Source organism: Haemaphysalis longicornis, unplaced genomic scaffold (genome assembly GCF_048455015.1).
Source record: "Haemaphysalis longicornis isolate Haplotype H1 unplaced genomic scaffold, Haemaphysalis longicornis Haplotype H1 scaffold_1, whole genome shotgun sequence".
NCBI lineage: Eukaryota > Metazoa > Arthropoda > Arachnida > Ixodida > Ixodidae > Haemaphysalis > Haemaphysalis longicornis.
The window spans coordinates 333,943,026-333,964,575 of NW_027526203.1; the positions used below are offsets into that span (position 1 = coordinate 333,943,026).

A 21,550-nucleotide genomic window follows, 5' to 3' on the forward strand; every position below is an offset into this window, starting at 1 on the left:
CGTTGTTCGCACTCGGAAGTAGGGCGGGCGGGTGCCGAGATAGCGAGAGAGAGAGAAACAACATTCATTTGTCCAACTTGGTTTTGAAGCAAGGGAGGCGGAGCCTCTTCACCCCCCTTCAGACGGCGGCCAGAGGCGTCTTCGGCCATTTGGACAGCCCGGATCTGTACGTCCGGGTCGGAGCTGCGCAGAACGGTCTCCCACTGCTCCTCAGTCTTAATAACGAAGCACCTAACGGATTCTTCCTTCTTCTGGGGACATTCCCAAATATTATGACGTAGGTCTACCCTGCCCGTACATAGCTTACATTCGCTCATGTAGAGCCCCGGGTAACAATGGCTGTACATGACCGGATTGGGGAATGTATTTGTAAGAGGCGCCGGGCTACCGACTGCCATTTGTTGAGAGTACAGTGAGCAGGAGGATACGTAACCCGTTCCAATCTGTAATGATTAATTATGTCTCTGTACGAGACCATGCGCTCCCTCCCCATCCCAGCACGCGAGAAGTGCTCAGATGTTTCCTCGACGTGTGATCGGCTCGGTTAGCCAAACCTCGAGCCGCGTCGTGAGCGTTATCGTTACCGGCAAGAAAAGAGTGTGCCGGCGTCCATACGATTTGGACCTTTCTCCGGTCTTTGAAGCCGACCAGAATTTTCAGTGCCTCGGACGAGATCCGTCCCTTTGCAAAATTCCGAATTGCAGTTTTAGAGTCGCTGACAATAAATTTACCTTTCGTGGACGCCATCGCCATAGCAATGGCCGCCTCTTCTAGTTACGGAATCGCCGTTACGGTCGATAGCTGCCACGGTCATGGCATCGTGGGCCGCGTATTCCGCGGCGTCCACGTAGACCACGTTCTGGGTGTTTTAGATGCGACGCTGAGAGCATCTCTTGTCGGCGGCCCTGTCCTTCCTGCGTGCGTCCGTCGTCGTCGGCGTCCGCACTCTCCTCCGCTCACCCCCTCTCCTCTCCGATGGCGAACACTCTCTTGCGAGGGGCATTTGATTGGATTGGATTGGCTTGGATTTGGATTGGATTAAAGTGGATTGTGTTGGATTGTGTTGCGTCATAGTTGCGGCAGACGCACTGGCGCCGGCGCGTGCCCAGGTGAGAGCGAACACTCTCTCTCAACATCTGCGGGTGTTGGTGTGTTGGTGGTGTTGTTGGTGTGCGGCCCAGCGCGCTCTCACTCCGCCGGTGGGCGGCGCTGCGCGCGGTGCTGCGCATGTGCAGTACTCTCTCTCCGCGGTCTCCTCTCCTTCGGGCGCGCTGCGCATATAACCGGTGTGCCGCTCTCCGGCGGCCTTTCGGTCGACGGTTGCTCTCCGGTTGCGCTTGAACCCCCCTCAGCGTCGCATCACACCAGGGTTCCCGCGAGGGGAGGTGAGCGTAATTTTTTTGAATCTCTTGTGTAAGGCTTTCGCTCTTTCTCGTCTTCTTTCTTTGTTGTGTTCGGGATGCATATTCCTCGGTATAGGAGGGACGTGTATGCATTCCCATACTTCACGGGAAATCTCGCGTTTGGTGCCGAATTGAAATTCGTACCGGATGCCTAGAGTCATTAAAATATGACTGCCAGTCGAACTCTTTGTGATTCTCTCTTGCTGGGCAACTCTATGCGCCTCTATTAGTTCCTCCAAGGTATTATGAATTCCTAACGCCTCGAAACGTTCGTTGTACGTGGTAACTGGTATCCCGAGAGCTTGTTTATATGCTTTCCTGATCATGGTATTAATTTTAGTCTTTTCGTCCGCCCTTAGTCTCAAGAAAGGCGTTACGTACGCTATGCGACTCAGGACGAACGCTTGTACTTAGTAGCGTGCGGGGTGACGTAGGGGGATCGGCAGGTGTCAGAGCGTGAAAATCGAGCCAGCACGTCGACTCTCAGAAGCTTCCGGTCGGGCCGCCGCGCGTCTGCTTCGATTCGAGCTCTGGAAATCCGTTCAGCCGATGCTTCCCGCAGTCGTTCGGCGATGTCTAAGGCGTTAAAAGCGAAAGCCAAGGCTAATCCGCAGTGTTGGTGGCAGAACTCTTTCGCTGACAACGCGCAGGCAGGGCGATTCACGAGAGGCAACGGGGGATGCAGAGGTAGGAGAGAAACGGTACAAAAGGCGCGGATACTACGGGCTTAGTGCAAGCCATGAAGATTACCATTGGTCGACCAACGGCAGGAAAAAAAAAAAAAAAAACCTCTTTTGCAGCCTTTATGCTGCCGGCAGCAGGATTCTTGGTTTCCAAGGAGTGGCTTTCCGAAAATTTTTAGAAATGATTTCGACTTAATTATTTGTCAAATTCGAAGGAAATGCCGCCAACTTGTTTTTCTTTATGTTGTCGAAGTTCTGATTTGCCAAAGATTACACATTTCGATCTGTTTGTTTTAAATCTTTTGTTATTTCAATACCTGTTTGTTTTTCGTTACACAGAACATTACTACACTTCCACGAACGTCACCCGTAAGGGTTGAGGCATGTACTTCTGTGTGTGTGTGTTTTTTTTTTTTATGAATTCTGAAATAATAACGTATGACTCGCAGAATGTTTTTTTTTTTTGCTGCAAAATTTGTCGACTCACACATTACATAGCAAAAACAATGATTTTCCTGACGTCAGGTCTGAACGTTGCGAACAGAAATTCCTTCAAAGACAAGCAAAATGGAAATGCGGCGTTGTCAGCGCACCTCTTTAATAGCATGTGCATTTTAAGTTCGGGTTCCATATGACGCAGCTGATTATTTCTAGTGTCCGAAGGAAATGCGGCGTTGTCAGCGCACCTCTTTAATAGCATGTGCATTTTAAGTTCGGGTTCCATATGACGCAGCTGATTATTTCTAGTGTCCGAAATAATATATTAGCCAGGATCAATCACGTTTATGTAACATTTCTTGCAAGCCCCAGTGTTTCTGCAGTCCATAAAATTTGTATTCGGGTGTACTAACGCGTATGGCTTCATAAACAGAAGGAAAATTTTACCCGGACCTCATCTTTTACCCGGACCTCATCATCATCAGCGATAAAAGCATGCACCAGAGCGTTGTCAGCTCGCGCATATGCTCGGAGACGAACGGCTGCAGCGCGCTCCTGCGACCTTTCGGTAGCCTATACTCACTGGAAAAAGTCAAGATATCTGTTGCACACGCTAAACGCTTCGATCGTAAGGTTGATTACCCTCTCTAGTGCTCTTTTAAGGGTGTAATGTAGCGCTTTACGCTGGATTCTCCGCTCAGATCAGGCCAGTTTTCATGTAAATTGCGCATATTTTGAGCATATCGGCCACAACATTTCAGCATATTGGCTGAAATGTTCAGATCGGTCTAAACTAAACTGCTCAGATCGGTCAGCTGTGGCGGGAAAAGTGGCGCTCTTTTTACGTCCTTGCGTAGCGTGTCTTGTGAGGTTTGTCGTCCCTCCGATGACAGCGAGCTCGATACCTGCTGCGTATAAAACTTGTTAAAGCACATCGCCAGCTGCCCAAACAGAAGGCACAAGGCGTTCCGTATGAGAAGTCTCACCTTGACTATTTGCAATGGAGTGGCTGGAGTTGCTGCCACCCTCTTCCCAATTGGCCTGCAGTATTTCAACTGAGCATGATATGTCAATTGGAGTTGTGCACTCCTCGTGTCCTCGTGACTCCGTCGCCTGCGCGTGTGAAGGTTATTATTATTATTTTTTTTTTGGGGGGGGGGGTAACTAAGGGCTGCTATTTGTATTAAGAGACAAGAGTCAAGTTGTCAACTACATGGTATCAGTGAAACGCCGCCATGCTGCATGCAAGTACAGGCACGTGCACGCGTGAACGTGAGACATTACTCTTGTATCAGTCGTACCACTAAAGCTTTCCTCTGCCGCAGGCAAAAAACTTGCGCAGACGTTAACGTGGTGCTCTAGCTCTCTTTTGGAACATGGAGTAAATATTCGATGATATGCACTCGGTGAAACAATAGTTGATGCAAAGGCGTCCCATGGAACAGTTTCTGCGAAACGGCGTTCTTAAAGTGTCCGGAAGCAAAGCGACAAGTATATGCGACGCGTTCCGCTGCCGTAGTGGTCCAGTGGCTAAAGCGTCGCGCTACTCGGAACGCGGTCGTAAATTCGATTCCCGGCCGAGGCGGCTGTTTTGTTGCGAAGTAGTCTTTGGCTGCCTTCCCTCCCTTTGGGGTAATTTACTGGTTGGCTGTGAGACTGGCAGCCCCTCACGCAGGATCATCGCCGACTTTCCTGTAAAGGGTGCACCACCGCACAATGGGTGCTATGACGGTGAAGCGAACGTTAGCGTTACTGCGAAGCGCGCTCTCCACACAGCTATTACTCCGTATGTTATCTATCTACACTTTTATTTCTCGATTATAGCAACATGCTTATTGTGCGATTTGAGTGATTTTTTTTTTCTTTTTCTGGCTGTGTGGGGCTGCGATTGCATGGAAGTAGTGTGCAGAGTGCGCGGTGTCCGGGGGCTGCAGAGCCCTAGGATTAACGCAGACTGTGGCCACTTCCATTTTGACTCTTTGTGGGGTGCTGCAGTTCCGTAAAATGTACGCAGCGGGTGCTGGCTGGGATTTTTGGACGCAGTGTTCGCGGCTGCAGTGCTGCGCTGCTTCCGCGTATGTCTCCGATGCTGCGTAACGGTTCGACAAGTGACTGAGAGCTGCCATTTCTGTTGGAACAGTGAGAAGTGTGTACTTTAGCTGCGTTTGCGCTTCAGTGTGTAGTGCGCGGAGCTGCCATAATATGTGCGCGAAGTACGGATCCGTCCTTATTTCCTTTTTTATAGCGGGGCTGTTATTGGCTTACTCCCCCGTATTTGTTTTTTGTTTTTTGCGTCCGTAAATGGAGAAATGCCGCTCCTTACTCCCCTCTTCACTCCGGCACACCCTCTCCCTTCGGCCACTTGTTTGTTCGGGCGCTCTCTCGCCAGTTGTGCGCCTCCAATGTGCGTGTCTCTTTACTGTGACGTCATACGTCTCCTAGCGACGTTATCGCAGTCGCCTTCCGGCGCGGTTTGAGTGGAAGTTTGAGGACAGCGAATGCGGCATCACTTCTACGGTGGGTGATGTGGTTTCCCCGGGACCTCACCACGGTGCGTGGCGTTCAACAGCGTGAGCGTGCGGCCGTGGTTTTACGGCAGAGTGTGACATCGTAGTGCGTCCACGTGATGCGCGTGTGTGGTGTAGTAACCCACAAAGAGCTTCGCTGGTCATCCAGCTTAGCAGAGATGCAATGGCACTGAATTTGCTGCAGTGGGCGAGGCTGCCATGCCGTGTCCTTTGTTATTTGCATTTATGTTTATACTAATCGGTCTTGCACCCGCTCGATATGAGTCTGCTTCCCGCGGATGTGGAAAGTTGTGGAAAAATGTTTTGCCTCTTTTCTATCCCCAGGCGAAAAAAACAATTGGAGGCCCAATTTGACCTGTCGAAAACACAATTGGGCCAAATGGAACCATTTGCATTTTCAAATGGTTCCATTTGAACCATTTGTGTTTTCGGCAGGTCCAATTAAATGGTCGTCCAATTGTTTTTTTCGCCTGGGTCTAAAAAATGTTTTTTTTTCTGCAAAAATACTCTTGGCTGTTGCCCGTTTTTATTTTATTTTTGCTTCGAACCTGCCATACCATGGCTGGAGCAGGTTTTGTTCCCCTCTTTTATTTTTTTCGGGGGCGACGTGGAATACATAAAGGAAATCGGGAAATCACTGCACGATGGATATTGTGACGGTGAAGCGAACGTTACTGTTACTGCGAAGCATACTCCCTCTACTCACGCTACTCACACTCGCAGCAGTCGCACTGCATGATTCATTTCCTGTAAAGTGATCCTTACCTATATGCCTTAAGTTCATAGCGGCTGAATTTCCTAAACCGAAGACTGGTTCGGATTAAAGACGATCATCGAGGGTTAATTACAAGTTATACGGACAAGGGTCCGAAATTCGAGAGACTGCGATGGGACCTTCGATAAGAAAAATGCAAAAAGAGATTCAATACGCAGGACAGCAACGAAAGTGAAGCTAGAAAACTGATAAAATGTTTGCTTTTCAAGTGCGATAGCACTGACAGGGCCATATTATTCCCCGCGTATGGTGTCCTTCCATTCGTTCGCAACCTCAAGGAATGCATCACAATAAACTGCGCTCCTAAAAAAAAAAAAAAAAAAAGCAGCGACCGTGAAGGATGTCGCATAAAAGTACCGTGATAGCGTGAGTGGCAGTTGTTGCCCGATTTCTTTTCTCTTTTTTTTTTTTCCAGTCGTGTCGATTATCTACGAAAGATTCATCGCAAATTCAACTTACGAACTTAGGGGATGTCGTAGCGGAGGGCTCCGAAGTAATTCGGGCCAGCTGTGTACATCAAGCGTACTCTTGACAACTTAACCAGCACTGGTGTTCCGCCCACATCGATATACAGCCTCCGCGGCAAGGTGTTGAACACACAGCTAGGAACTGGCCAGGCAACAACGCCAAAAGCATTAGTTCCTTCAGGTACTAACCCTTTTCTTGTTCTCCTTCAAATAAACTTTTTTTGCTTATTGCCCCCTGCAGGTGCGACTACGTGTGGGTGAAGGAGCCGAGTGTGGGCAAGTCCGGCCGGGAGTTTTGCGGCATCCGGTCCAACCTGACAAGCGAGACGTACGAGTCCGTGACCAAGTCGGTCTCCATCGACTTCCTGTACAGCTTTAACTACATCGACGCCTTCATGCTCGAATTCAGATCCCAGCGTGAGTTGACTTTCACGGCTGAGTGCGCCCGGGGAGAGGACGCGTCGAGGGCGACAGAGGGTGCACTTAGGGCGAGTGTCGTCGCACGCGTCTGCGACGCTTGCAAAATGCGACGACAAGGCGCGCGATAAGCGGGGCCGTCGGGGGCGCTTCGGCTGTGCTCGATGCAATATGCAGAACTGCCGGCCGCTGTCACCCTCGCGCCACGGCAGCCCTGTGCTGGAAGTGTCGCGTTTGCAAGCCTAATACATGGGCTGGCGAGGTTCGGGATATTAATACTCGCGCAGTGTTTCGCAATTCAGTGACACGTGCGCGTGATATCTTCGATGACCGTCGCAAGTGGCGGCAATGACTGCACGTTAACTGACACTGGTGCCGTCAGCGGCGACCGAAATCTCGCGGTTCCGTTTAACATTCGGAATGACTATGTTGGCGCGTCACCACCTCGATGCTACCATAAAAAGGGAGAAAAAAAGCGCCGAAACGAAATATTTCGTGCAGTTTCAGAAGCTGAGTGCCGTAGCTTTGCACCCGCTGCAATTTGATTCCGTTAGCTTGAAAATTGCAAGGGAGCTTTTCCGCCCCCTTGGGGAATCCTCACCGTGCGAAGCCGTTCCAGGCTGGCATTGAACGGTTGGCGGCTTCCCTTTTAAATGTCAGCGGGCAGTCCTTGTTTATTTTGCCTGATTGACTTTCGCTCTCCTTCTGACAGTAAAAAAAAAAAAAAGTATTAAATCCGGCAGATTCTCCTTCCCTCTCATTTTTTTATCCTTGATAAGGTCACACACATGAAAGGAGCGTTGGCGGGGCAGAACATCAAATCGTTTTTACGAACAATTCTTGCGAGGACTAAGCAAAATCATATTTAACAACAAAAGAAAAGGCAGTGAACCCTTGCACAACCTTTCTCCTTTGTGAAGGCAACTCGTACACAGCGCTAAGGCAGAGCAGCTAAAGTGAGCGACAACCCAAAGCGATGAAGCTATGGTGAAAGCTCTTGCATGGCTTCGCCAGGCGATTCTGTCTAAAATGACTGTTTCGTCTTACACCGATGGAATAAAAGTTTCTTTTAGGAGATCAGGAATGCTTGCTTTGAACAGCCGTTGCATCGATCTGAATGAAATTCGCTGCATCGGAAAGCAGAATGTCGATTTCAATTCTGTAGCAACAGAAGCGAGACGAATTTGGAATTGTTCTTAAAAAAAAAAGAAAGAAATGACTGGAAATGAGTCTGCGACCGCCAGAATTTTTAAGTGTTGAATCGATGTGCGTGGCAAAACTGCGAGCCAGACCTAGGTTAGATGCTTGTCATTCATTGGGGATTCCATGCAGGTGAAATTTATATTCTCTGTAAGAGTAACTGAAAGCCTCTGCGTTACCAGACGCTCTGTTTAACGTGTGGATGTAAATCACAAATGTGGAAGTCTCATGGGGGGTGGGCACCAATGGGCACCGAGTGTGCGTACTGCGCGTTTGTGCGATCAGGTTGACGACCTGCACGGGAGCTGTCAGTTCCGTCTCTCACCAAGCATATGATTAATTTTACGTGCTCAAGCATGCATTTATATGTAGACTCAACAAAAAAAAAAAACCTGTCTGCAACGCTTGATGTGTCACACATGAGGCCAATTCATACTTTGATAACAGAAAGCTTCTTAAATTGCCCCTAGAAAAATGTCTTGCCAGCGTATCGTTTGTGTATAGTAGTTGAGCCGACATTAAAGGGTCTGGGTGTACAGCGATTCAGAGGGATGTGTGGGGTCTTATTGGAGTATTAATAACTTTCCTACTTTGGTATCAGACTGCTTATGCGGCGTTCTAAAAATAGTCAAGCCAAGTCTGAAGGAGCCAGGTGCATAAGAAAGCGGCCCAAGCATATTGTGGGTTGGGAGTTTCTGCCTTTTTTTTTTAAGTTTTGGAATACTGCGGAAAATATTACGACACACGCTGAGAAGTTTTGTTTGCGCAAAGGCCATGCGGTTTTATTTAGTAAAAAGCAGTCTTCGGTCGCTGTAGCCCAGAGCGAGCCTAAAATGTCCCAAGCGCAGTGATTTCTTCGTGAATTTGCAAGAGCCGCTGATTAGCTCGAGGTGCTGTTTAAAACTGCTTGCTGGCCCCACGAATCACAATTTTCTCTGCTCCTAAATCAGAAATGGGTGAGCATAAATAGTGAGGTTTTTGCCTTGTTTTGCGATCGTTGGTTCGCCGGAGCAGCACCACGTACAACGGGGCAGTACATGTCTCTTCTTTACAAAACACCAAGGTGCCGCATCCGTTCCCATTTATTATTACAGTAAGCTTTTTGGGTCACATGGTCAAAAAAGAGAGAAAACACGGGCAAAATTACGGTTCTATTCATTATCGCTCTGATCGAGTTCAAGGGCGAGCCGCGATATACACGCGGTGCTCCTCCTCCGGTGCAGCCAACGTCTACTCGCACGAGGGCCAGGTGGACTTTCAGCACAAATACAACGCGACCGGCTTTGTGGAGTCCCCGCACTTCCCCGTCGGGTACCCGTCCGACTACAGCGTGGAGCACAGGCTGCGCAACATGGACAGCCGTGGCTTCGTCCAGCTGGTGTTCACCGACTTCCAGCTGGCGCCGTGGTCGTACGTGGAGCTGCTGGATAGCAACGGCTCCCGCGTGGACGTGTACAACGGCAACACCTTCCGGCCGCCCATCATGGTGTCGACGGGACCCACCCTGGTGTTGCGCTTCCGCGCCAACGACGAGTACCCCGAGAGTGGCTTCCGGGCAAAGTACACCTTCGTCAACTGTGAGTGCTCGACGGAATCTTCCTCGCAAAGGCGCGTCCCGAAGGACCCGGTCGACCTTCTGCGCGGGTATCAAATGCGCGGCATGGTCGACTGAGGCATCGCGCAGTGAGGAATGCAAGTAGCGTGTCACACCCTCACACCTGACTTGAGCCAGGGGCAGATTTGTGGGTGCGCCCTAGGGGAGGCGGAGAGTTTTTTTTTTTCCAGTGATGATGACGGATGATATTGCAGTAGACGACGATGATGATGATAATAATAATAATAATAATAATAATAATAATAATAATAATAATAATAATAATAATAATAATAAATACACAATCGCATTTATTTACGTGCCCAGGGACAGGCGATAGACCTTTATGGGCATCTGAATCATAGTAATTTTTTAGGTCATTTCAGGTCGCCTAAAGGGGCAGAAAGGGTGGGAAGGAGGAGGGGGGCGGGGCCACCGTTCCCTTCCCACCTCAAATCTACTACTGGCTTGAACCACGTGCTTCACTCAAAAAAGTAAACTATAGCAAGGCCACTACCTTACGTAATTAATTTACTTCTAAACCAGTGAATCTAGCCAAAACCTTTCAATTACAAAATTGTAGTGTCCAAAATATTTAAAGTGCACAAATTTTCCCCAAGGACTTGAGCAGGAAAGATTTTGTCACTATGAAAGTGAACTGCACGAAACGTTGGAGAAGCGCGCTGATGAGGCCAGCTGCGTGAGCGTATAGGTGCCGACTATAGCTAGCCTCTAAGATGCTATAAGCATATTGATGCTTGCAATGCTAGAGTCCCCAAAGGCACTCCAGCAGTCTGCCGCTTAAATTTCACCCATCTGTTTTATCTTGTGTTTTATTTTTGCATGTTTGATGAATCATTTAAAAATTTTCCACAACATTATTTCTTTTTTGGTGGGAAATTGTGTGTTCATTGGCTATTTCAGCATCCTACAATTTGTAATTGTAATTTAATCACCAGCACCCTCGTTTTCTTACATGGGGGAATGGAAGCTGGTTTTTTTTTTTTTTAGTTATCAACATTATGTAAAGCTTGCTTACCACAGATCGTAGTTCGCCAGTGCTTCGCACCGCAGTGACTGAAGAATCGGGGACTATACTTTTGTTGGGGAAAAAAAAAAGAAGAAGAAAAGAGACAGACCATAGGGCAACTAATTCGCATTTTGAATAGGTCTCCTAATGAAAAAAAGATAGCACAAAAAATTGCGTTTTTAGGAGCTTTGCAAGTGCTAGAGCCCATAACTACATCCACCATCTCCTTTTGGCATGGTCCGAAAGCGTGTGTGATATGATAGCAGGCACAAACCGCTAAATCTCATTAATAAATCTGGTGACCATTTTAGAGGGGCACTGCATTTTAGAGGGGCACTGCAGTGATTTGCAAACTTTGCCTAATTACCTTACCAAAATTAAAATCTGAAAAGCGTAGGCTGTGTTTTTAAATTTTCTTGGTTGATTGATACCCGTGCGTTCAAAATTGCCACTTTCCTCATACTATCCTTTCCACTGATTTGCTATTGTTGGCTATGATGACACACTGGTAAGTCCGCAGGGTTAAATTTAGCGAGTTGCTAGCATGCTTAACCTGTACAAGCTCTGTGTGAGCAAACGAAACATCGATATTAGCCATGAAATACGTTAAAATGAACATTATTTAAAGGCTGAGATGGCACGAAAAACACATTGCAAACTGGTGGGACGTCACTGCGGTAGTTGGTGCGATTTCCATGGGCGAAGCATGGAATTTTCTTTCTTTACTTCACAGCGTTTTCTTTTCTGCCGCCGATTACAGATGAAATGAGGCTGCAGATTTCTGCTAGGGAATCGTATCACAGATCGCATGCGTTAAATTGCACAAACCAGCCACAAATAACATTTTGACAAAACTCACTTCAGTGTCCCAAGAGAAGCAATAGAGAAGGAAAGAGACCAAGCAAAATGAAAGTGCATTCTTCGAGCCATTATAAGCCATGGTTTACTTCTTTTCCAGACCCAGAAAAGTACTGGTTTAACAAGCCTTCAACGGGTAAGTAGCAGATTTTTTTCTTGTCAAACTTTAGGGGAAAGGATTTGGGTGGTTGGGGAGCACATTAGTGGTGGCACAACGAAGGCAGTTTAATCATGAGACTAGCATCGCGTAAGCTCAACACATTTTGTTCGATCAGGGTGGGCAAGTTTTTTGTCTGGCCTCATTTCTCACCCCCCCCCCCCGCCCAAGAATCATGTTTTCTTTCTTGATGGCCTAGCCATTTCGTATTCGCATAATAGAGTCCAATGCTTCAGACTGACAGCGTTTTCGGTAACCCACCCTGATGGAAGACGTTCAGCTTGTTGCGACCGGGTGGGCCGACCTGAGCCGAGCTCTGTCGCCTCCGGCATACGTGTGGTAGCGTGGTGTGACGAGCAGCCAGCCGCTGTTGCAGCCGTGAAGAAGTCCAGAAGCCGTAGGCTACTGTAACTATTTACTTCATAGCGAGAGGTGAGCCGGAGCCAAAAAAACAATGCCCCGACGGGTGAGGTAACAGTACAGGACTCGAGCAGAGTAATAGCAGTGATTCGCTGCTCTAACAGGAATGGGTTATAGCGCTTGCGGGGCTCTATTTATACCCAAAAGCGGTAACGGTCAAAACGCCAACAAGCGGCAACAAGCCACGAACGTCACAGACACACACAACGCTCTTTCCAGAGTTCGTAAGCAGTCAGTAGCATCGGCGCACGTTGAGTCTGGGAGAGGGGAGAGAGGAGGACTCCGCTGCGATCGCGGGGCCTCTGTGTCCTTGAAGAGCGTTGAGACGAGCCTCGCCGGCATCCGCCGAAGCTTTGAAATGCGCCGAAAGCGAAGCGTCTGGCCCGGGGGCTTGTCGAGGCATGAAAACATGAATCACTGACAAGAGGGAACCTGTTTCAAAGGCGCACGCAGTGGCTTTGCCGCACAGCCGAGGAGTGATGCGGGAAAGTACGGCGGCGGGCTGATTCGTAACAAGCTTCATACTTCGTAGCTGTGCGTTCAGAACAAGTGAAACTGGCACCTACAAAATAAATTTTGGCTGGTTGAGGAATGCGATAACATTTGTTTGGCGCATGCATCATGAACTACAGCATTTTGCGATCAGAACGTCATGATTGCACTGGTCAAGTTATGTTAAACTTCCTAGCTGACTTGATGCCGAGCTTTGCCACATAATCCATTGCGAATTTTTACATAACCGTGATGCGTGATTAGTATGAGGGCACACTTGGTATTTGGGTGAGTGCAGATGTGTTGTTGAGATTTTGGTGCCTGTTAAAGATCCCCGCCTGGTCAAAATTAATCCGGAGCCCTACACTATGGTGGGCCTCACAGCCCAGGTGTAGCTTCAGCACGCTAACCCCCACAATCAATCAACAAGTGCAGGTGTGTAACCACTTCCCAAAATCTGAAATTCAAGCAGAGGCCATTTTTGAGTGAACTTGGTCACGTCATGTTTCGGGGAGGTCTGTGCTTTTGCATTGGCCCGAACCGTTTGGGACCTCGCCGGCATGTAGCGGTAGTTTGGCCCATGAGGCGAATTTTGGGGAGGACCATTTTTGCCAGACTGGATGATTTCTTCAAGGGCCAATACTGTTCCATCGTACCGCAATAAAAGTAGTTTTGTTTCACTTGCATTTGCATCCACGAACCACCATATTTTGTCTGTTGGTCTTTTCCGAAACTCCCTAAATAGGTTTCCGGCCAACAGTGAGTACTTGGCTAATGATTAAATACTAGTTGGAACAGATTTATCATTGTGTTATTTCCGCTCTGTATGTGCGCCTAAACATCATATATGAAGCCAAAAAGACCTCACAATCTAGAAAAAAATTCTGTATTGGCCGATCTTGCAAGGTCGCTGGCAACCATGTTTATCACAAGTTGTTTTTTCAACCAAATCAAGACACGCCAAGCCAATGTTGAAAATGTTGGATATGTTACAGTGAACTAGAATACCAAGTATTCTAGTTCACTATGGATACGTGTTAGCATGTGTTAGCTTTTGCTTCCTCCATAACTTTTGTAGCGTAGATACGTATCTTTTTGCACAGTCATGGGCAGCATAAGCTGAAACGATGGAACAGCGGCTGAAAGATAGTGGTGGTGCGGCCTAGCCGTGATTAGATACAAGATGTGTTTGAGGAGTGCTGTTCGCTGTTTCCCAGCAAATCTGACGGCTTTGTCCGCTACGCAGCTGGGCAGCTTTCACCCATGCGCTTGTCACAATCTGCCGTACCTGGCAAACGAAACAGGCTGATTCGCATGGCAGTTGTGTCTGCTACTCAGTCATCTGCAAGATAAGGTAAATCACGACAATATTACGAGTAAAAGCTGCTCTGTTGCGTAGCCGACGAAACCAGCGGATTCTCTAAGAAACAGCAAAGGGCACTCTTGAACACAAGTCTTATCTCGTCATAGCTGTCAGTTCTTGTGGCATTCTGCGTGCCGTTCTGTCGTTTCAGCTTAGGCTGACCATGACTGTACCTTGCTTGTGTTGAGAACAGATCAGGAAGTTTCCCAAGTGCGAGTTTAAAGGGGGGAAGAAACCACGCCTTCGAAGACTGCACATTTAAGAAGCAATATTAGCTTTGTCTTATGCTCTGTTCCCATTTAATTTTCCACTTATAGCATATAAATTTAGTTTGTCACGAAGAGAACACTCTGAAAAAGATCACTTATCCCATTTACCAGAAAGAGATTCTCTCAGCCAGCTAAGCAATCTTCACCCTATCTCGTGGACGACTGGGGATTTCAAATTACAATTAGGTGCACAACCAGTGCACGTCATGTGTCTGCTCAACTTCTGCGTTTCTACAAATTGTTTTTTTGCCGTGTTCTTTTGTTATCGTTTTTTTTTTCTTTGCTATACCGGGCTAGCCATCAACTTAATCGCTCCAGCAGTGCAGTGTGAAACAGGTCAAGGGTGTTGCAACCTACGACTACTGGCACAATAAAAAGTTACTTTTGAGTTTGGTGAAACGTACCAATTGCTGAGAGATAGCGAGACAGAAGGAGCTCTTTAATGATAACCGGAAAGGTTAGCCTGAAAAGTGGCAGGGGTTGCTATGCCAGATGAGGACAACTGTAGTGGGATGGGGTGGTTAGGGAAGACTGTGGGAACAGCAGTGAAATGGGAAACGAAAAGATTTTGAAAATAAAAAGAAAGGAAATACGAGACGGAGAAAATCCAAAGGAAAATACCAGAAGAGAAAACTGAAACAAAACAGAAGGAAAAAACAGCGCCAAAGGCAACTTGTTTTCGCACATTTAGTGTACTTCCAGCCGTGCTCCGAATATAAGCACCCCTCCACACTTTAGGCATTGCGGATAAAAAAAAAAAGGGGTGGGGAGGGTTAGAAATGAGAAATTTGGTAATTGCACACACCTTTCCAAAAATTATCCTGTGGATATGTATGTGCACTAATCTAAAGCCTTGCTGTTTGATGTTGCTAGGTGTATGTTTGAGAGACAATTTCAGACCCCATATCAGAATTTGACTCGCACAAAGTTTAGAATAAATACATACAAGTTCAGAACTCCATGTGTCTTACAATGCTGCTTTTGTATCCTATTTTCTTTTAAATTTTCTTCCTGTTTTCTGGCACATCATTCAGCTGCTGACAAGGTGTCAAACTATTTACAAAGATGTTGTTCATTGTTTCAGATTGTGGTGGTGTGGTGGAAGATCTTGGTGGTGCGATCACCATGATGAACATGGCAACACCTGGATACACACGCAACTTTGACTGCATTTGGCTTATCCATCCTGGCACAAGTTATACGTACGAAACACACATTTCCGTGCGGGTGGCCCAGTTTGAAGAAATGGGTGAGAACTCAACCTTTGTACAAAGCATTTAACAATGGCCCCTTTCAAAGTCCCAGCAAGTTCTGCAGCACCAATTCCATTGTGCAGTGCACTCTCCCTAATGTGAAGTTCTAGGGGATGGAAAATTTCATGCATGAGGCAGAGTTTGAATACAGTTTGAACCGTGCATTACTGGGAACTGAGCAACAGTTTCGATAACTCATAAATTTACACGTAGTCTTATGTTAATGCATATATATGCGCTTTAACCTTCCTGGACAACACCGGCTCATTATGGGTGTGCCTCTTTAGTACCCATGTCACGTTTTATCATTGTCATTTAAAGTAATTTAAGTTGGGAGAGAAGTGAATAAGCGGTGATAAGAAACGAAGTTTGCATATAGTAGCACGGAGGGGCTTTAATGGGGCACTATGGAACAAGCTAATGTGGCTTGGTTGGCTTGATTCATTGCTAACTAGGAAAAGCAGTGCAAGAAAGGCAACACGGGCGCCTAGGTGACTTTTTCGGTGAAGGTAAATAAAATTCCAGTTGTAAGTCGAAGGTGCACCTTAATTCTGATTAAAAAATTACAAGCAGCGCACATGCTTAGCTCACAAGGGGTTTTCTGAGGTTCTTTGCTGGTAGCTTGATTTGTTTTTTTGTTTTTTTTTTACAGCAAAAACCACTGCTTATTTGAATATGCATCAATTTTTAATTGCAGGTCAAGAGTCAAGTTTGGAGATTCGACAGGGCCTGACATCTTTGTCGTATCTGCTTGAGTCCCTGACGGGCCACCAAAACAATAAAACACCACAAGGCCAGGAGTACATCATTGCAGCTAACATTGGATTTTATATACGACTCCAGGGAAGCTTCAGCAACAGGTCCCGCCTGGCAATCGTCTACTCGGTATTCAGTTACGAAAGTAGGTCCTTTTTCTTCTTTGAGTGTGTGCAAAGATATTTTGCAAGTGCAGCTTACTTATCCACAAGGTTGTGCCAAGGCATTTTGGAGGTGGGAAAAAGCAGCAGCAGTTTTAGTTATTTAAGTGTTGTTTCTGATTGTCGCAGTCAATTTCTACTACACACGGCTTGCAATTACACACGGCTTGCAATCTTTTTTGCAACATACTTTCTAATGCCCTAGGTTCGTTTGACTTTCCATTGAGCAACTAGCTAACTGCTTTACAACCTCACCATCAAGCCATATATAGTCATATAAACAGGTCTTGTAAGATTGACAGTGGAAATGAGGTGTCCGCTGTGCAAACCAGGCTTACCTTAGTTTCAGTTGTTTCACCTCGAAATTTAATCGGGTAGATAAATTGCTGTTGTGACCATGCTATTTTTACTTCAAGTAGGGAGTTGTAATTTGGCATTTTTAGTGTGTTGGCACAGCTAGAAGCCTACATAACAGCCGTAACAGCCTCACAAAGTCATAACAGCCTTACAAATCAAGGCTGCTGATGTGCGATTTTAACATGTCGTGGCTTCCAGGGGCTTTATAAATGCGAATGAAAGCGGAAAATGGGCCATAATACTAGACATCTATGCCATCGAAAAAATCCTAAAATAATGGGAAGTCCATTACCTTCACGATACGTATTGCTTGATCAGTCCTCACTACCTCCCTTGGCCTCCGTTGTATCATATCGAACTCAAAAATAAAGGGAGGGAGAAAATGCCTGGGTGCTGGACTTAACAAAAAGGCCAAGGTTGTGAATGAAACATACATATGAGGTTCCATGGGTGTACCTAACTTTTAACAAAATATAAAGCTATAAGGCACACTTTGTCATGCCAACAGCTACGATGTCTTTTAGATCATACAAAAAGCCAGCAGGACCCCACCAAACAGTCTGAAGGGTATTACATTTCTGAAATCCTCCTTTGGTCTGCGCTGCCTAAAACCACAAATGTGAGCAATGTGATTAGACTTAGAAGTATAATTTCTACAATTTCTCTACTCTGGCCTCAGGAAACAAAGCGATAATTGCATGCAGTGACACGTGCAGTGTTTTTGTTCAGAACTGCATAGCTCATCAAAACGCTGTGATGCACTCCCCATGGGTTTTTCTCTTTACTAGGGCAACCTCAGCAGGAGGAAAGGGGATGCAGGCGATTTAAGTAAATTTTAGTATTTCGACACGACTGTGAGGCTGCTGTGTCTATAGCACCCTGTGTACTGTTGAAGGCAAAAGTTAAAAGGGAGTGTGAGCAGCAATCGGACTGCACTGCTGTGCCATCTGCTTGTGCCTTAGATGGGAGTTTAAACTTCTCTCGATTATACTCCTTACAAACTGAACCAGTGCAAGGTTTGTGGGCATACTGGGTCTGGCTGCGGGTTAGCAAACGACCCCGGCTAGCCTCGTTAGAGACGTTGAGCGACGATGTCAGCTCGACGCCCGGAAATGACCCATCCAAAATGCCCCAGAGAGGTACGCGGCGTCCACAAGGGAGACGCCGCGACGGGTTCGACTCACCGACACAGGCGACGACAGGCTCCAAAGGGCCAGGACGAACCATGGGATTTACTGGCCGAGTCGTACAGTGCATAATAACGCCAAGACCGGGTTAAGAACTACACTGTACCGACACGCGTCCGATCGGGGCCAAACAGCGCCCGACCGGCCGGCGCGGCGGGGAGGAGACGAGCCGGCCGGGGGCATGGAGCGCCCCGGTATCCGACTCCCTTCTCCTGGACGTGGGGCGGCGAGGGTGCGATACGATCCGCGGCCCCTCGCGTTCCCTATCCTCCATCCTCCATCTCCTTCCCGAGTCCCTGGAGTCAGGGAGACATCCAGAGAGCTCGCGAGAGAGCCGACCGAGCCCAGAGAGCAGAGAGAGCCTGAGAGAGAGAGAGACCCGCGAAACGTCCGCGTCGCGGTTTTAAGGCGCTGAGGAGAGGAGGCAGGTTCCCGGGCGAGGAGGAGCGACAGCGGCGGCGGGACAGTCGGTGCCCGCCGGCGCGTCGGCCCGCGAGGTTGACGTCACGTGCGCGGGAAGGCGCGCTCGTTCGAACATCGCGCTCGCGGGAGGAGGAAAGGGGATCAAGCGGATCCCCACAGGTTCTGTTTTCCTAGCTTTACTATGAGCACTCAACTTGGGGAGGGTAATGATAGAAATGAGTAGTTATTAAAATTTGGTCAATAAAAACAAGTTACAACTTGGGATTTCACCTAGGCTACATGGGGCATCATAGCGAAGGGCTCCAAATTAATCTAGAGTATTCGGTACTCTTTATCACGCATCTAAATCAAAACCGTGGGTGTCATATGCTCTCATATAAAACAGTCGTGGCATCCTAACAACAAAAAGAATTAATTAAACACGAAACGCATTTATGATGCATTTGTCCTACTTTAATTGTCACTATTCCCTTGCACATTCCTGCCCTTTTGCTAACAGTGGTTTGTAGGACTTTGTATACTTGGGGACAACTTACGAATGGCAATGGAGGTTTGAAATCTCGTTTGAAACGCACACGCGCATTGACATCCGGGTCAGTCACTTCGGCGGAGTGATACACTGCATGAACTATTGCCGTTCTTAACTTGTAACGGAGTATAAACCTTTCCGTCCGTTAGTCTTTAAAGGAGCCATGAAGAGAAAATGCAAGTTGGTTTTATTCGAAAGATTTCATGTTTTATAGTGCCCCCAGCGCTTGTCCGGATACAAACGATGCTTTATTCACTGAGAAATTAAACAATTTAGGTTAAAATTTTGATTTTCCCGCTCAATCGTGCGTTTTCGTGGTCCCAAGTGACATCACTGAAACCGACCGCTCTGCAGCCTAGAGTACCTTCATTCACGCATCCGCCGTACAGGGTAGAGACACGTATACGCTGGCGCCGCCATTTTCGGTTGCTCGCTCGCCGCCGAAGCAAGTCATTGTGTCAAAACCGCGCTAAAATTATCGCCGAAACGCGGTTTACTGAAGAAGTTTGAATCATATTGTCTGTTTCGCGTTGCTAGGTCTCGTGAGAAACGAAAAGAATAACGCGTTGAGCCCATTGGCCCAATTGCGGCGGCACGGGACCGTTCAAAGGTGGTCTCCACCCTGTACAGCGGTGTTGGTTTGTTCCCGCGTTTCTTTACGTTCCGTAACCTAAATGGCGCCACCATACCATGGCAAGCGTTTGGTTTGTTTTTGCCCGCGTTTAAACCTGGCTTGTTTTTGTTCGGGGAGAAAGTATTCGTTCCCTGAAACAGTGCTCGCTCGACAAATGGGGTCACGTAAGATAACGTTGCTTGCGTCAATCGGCCAGTGTCGTCTGAGACAACCCCAAGCCCCGTAGTGCTGTGCAGCTAAACCAAGTATGCTGTGCGCAGTACGAACAGCAGAACGCATCAGTACTTCTATGTTTACATGTGCTTTCGTAACTTCCACTGTTTGTCCCATCATTCTTATTGCTTTGTAAAGAATGTGCCTAAATTTAAGCGCAAATCGCTCGTTCGTCTAGTTTGTAAGTTCTACCTAATTTGCGTCTGCTTCTGCCAGCCTCCGCCAATCGCAGAGCTTAGCTCATGTGACGACATAGGTTCTGTTGCGGGAAATGAGCTGGTGGGTCGCATGACCATTCCCGTTTTTCCTAATTATGTAGCTTATTTGAGCGAAGTTTACGTTAAAAGTGGTGTCAGTATGATTCTAACGAGACAATCTTTTGAATGAACCAAACTTGTGTTTTCTCTTCATGGCTCCTTTAAAGATCAGAGCATGTTCTGGGCTGTGTTGCTCACGTGCAGTTGCATCTTCTTGTCGACTGCGCCCATTGTAGGGCCGCTAGCACAGCCCACTGATAAAATGGAAGCTCCCAGGATGAAGCAAGTAAAATGGTAAAATGGTCTATAGTGGGTACTTAAATGTAGTGGTCTGAGTCAACAGGGTATGCGCAAGTTCTCAGCAGATACCACATCTCAAATGTCCGGTAGTCCGGTAGCTTGGTTCTTTTTGGCTCTAGTAGCTACAGTCAATACAGGTTCTGAAACCCTGCTAAGTTTAGTTTACAGTATTCTTTCATTTTAATCAGTGGGGAGGATTGCTTAGATGCAAACCACTCCAACATTAAAACATGGACATTTTTTTTAGACTTCGTTGAGTAGCATGCAAGACGGCACTAGAAAATAGAATAGTTTATTCAGACCGTAACACAGGAGCTGCGCAAAGCACAATATTCCATGTCATTACTTCCGATTTCGTGAGTGTCGATCCCCACTTCTTTTTCGCTTTTTTTTTTGTTGTTGTGCTTGGTATTCCATAAAAAAAAGCCTGAATTTTTTTCTTCTTAAATTCATCTTTCTTGAACAACGTAATGATCAATGTGCTGTTCAATGTCTTGAAAGTTAGGGTTAAGTATAATTGCATACTTACCACAAATGAAATTCTATTTGTCCATTTCAGCGATTGAGTGCCAAACATCAGGAGATTTTGAGTGCAGCAACGGGAGGTGCATAAAGGCTGCCCTGCACTGTGATGGCTTCAACCACTGTGGTGATGGCTCGGATGAATCCGCATGCTATGGTAGGCCCACTGCACTGCACCTGCGTTATTTTAACACCACCACTACCATCATCGTCGTCGTAATAATCATCACCGCCAGTGTACTTGTGTCCCCTGCAGGACGAATACCTCTACCACAGAATTCCAACCGCTCCTATCCTATCCTAATCCATTCTTTGCCCCCATATTTTTTTTTTATCTCGTCCCATTGGTTCTCTCATACTTCTAGTCCTGTCTTTCAATGTTCATTCTGTTACCCAGGCACAACTCGCCTTCTTTTTTTTTAATTTGAGCTAAAACATCTCCCACCCAAGTTTGCTCCCTGATCCAAGACACTTAAGTTTCTTATCCCTAAGCATCACTCCTAACATTCTCCTTTCCATGGCCTGCTGGGCTGACCTAAGAAGTTTCCTTTTGAGGTGTTTAGTAAGTCCCAAGTTCCTGCCTTATAAGTTATCACTGGGAGTACGTACTGCTTGTATACCTTTCTCTTTAGTGACATATCCTACTTTGCATTATTTCAGAGTGCTTGCCAAGTGCACCCCAGCCCATACTAATTCTATGCCTGATTTCTTACTCATGGATGATCAGCTCTGGCAACTTGCATGTTCAACATAATTGTACACATCGACTATTTCATTACCCCGAACAAAAGGGGGGGGGGGGTCTGCATTTTATAATCACTTTCAATTTTTTCACATTGATCTTTAATCTTGTCACTGGGCCTT

The 21,550-nt window shown here is 47.0% G+C and overlaps 1 protein-coding gene across 1 annotated transcript in view; it reads left to right on the forward strand.

Annotated features, from left to right (window-relative positions):
• The window catches only part of Culd (CUB and LDLa domain), a 201,698-nt gene that overhangs the window by 170,302 nt on the left and 9,846 nt on the right, over positions 1 to 21,550 (forward strand). The window contains exons 5-10 of the mRNA XM_077683855.1: positions 6,536 to 6,711; positions 9,135 to 9,488; positions 11,494 to 11,529; positions 15,179 to 15,343; positions 16,045 to 16,248; positions 20,724 to 20,843. Of these exons, the coding sequence (XP_077539981.1) occupies positions 6,536 to 6,711; positions 9,135 to 9,488; positions 11,494 to 11,529; positions 15,179 to 15,343; positions 16,045 to 16,248; positions 20,724 to 20,843 (1,055 nt within the window). The remainder of the gene's footprint in view (positions 1 to 6,535; positions 6,712 to 9,134; positions 9,489 to 11,493; positions 11,530 to 15,178; positions 15,344 to 16,044; positions 16,249 to 20,723; positions 20,844 to 21,550) is intronic.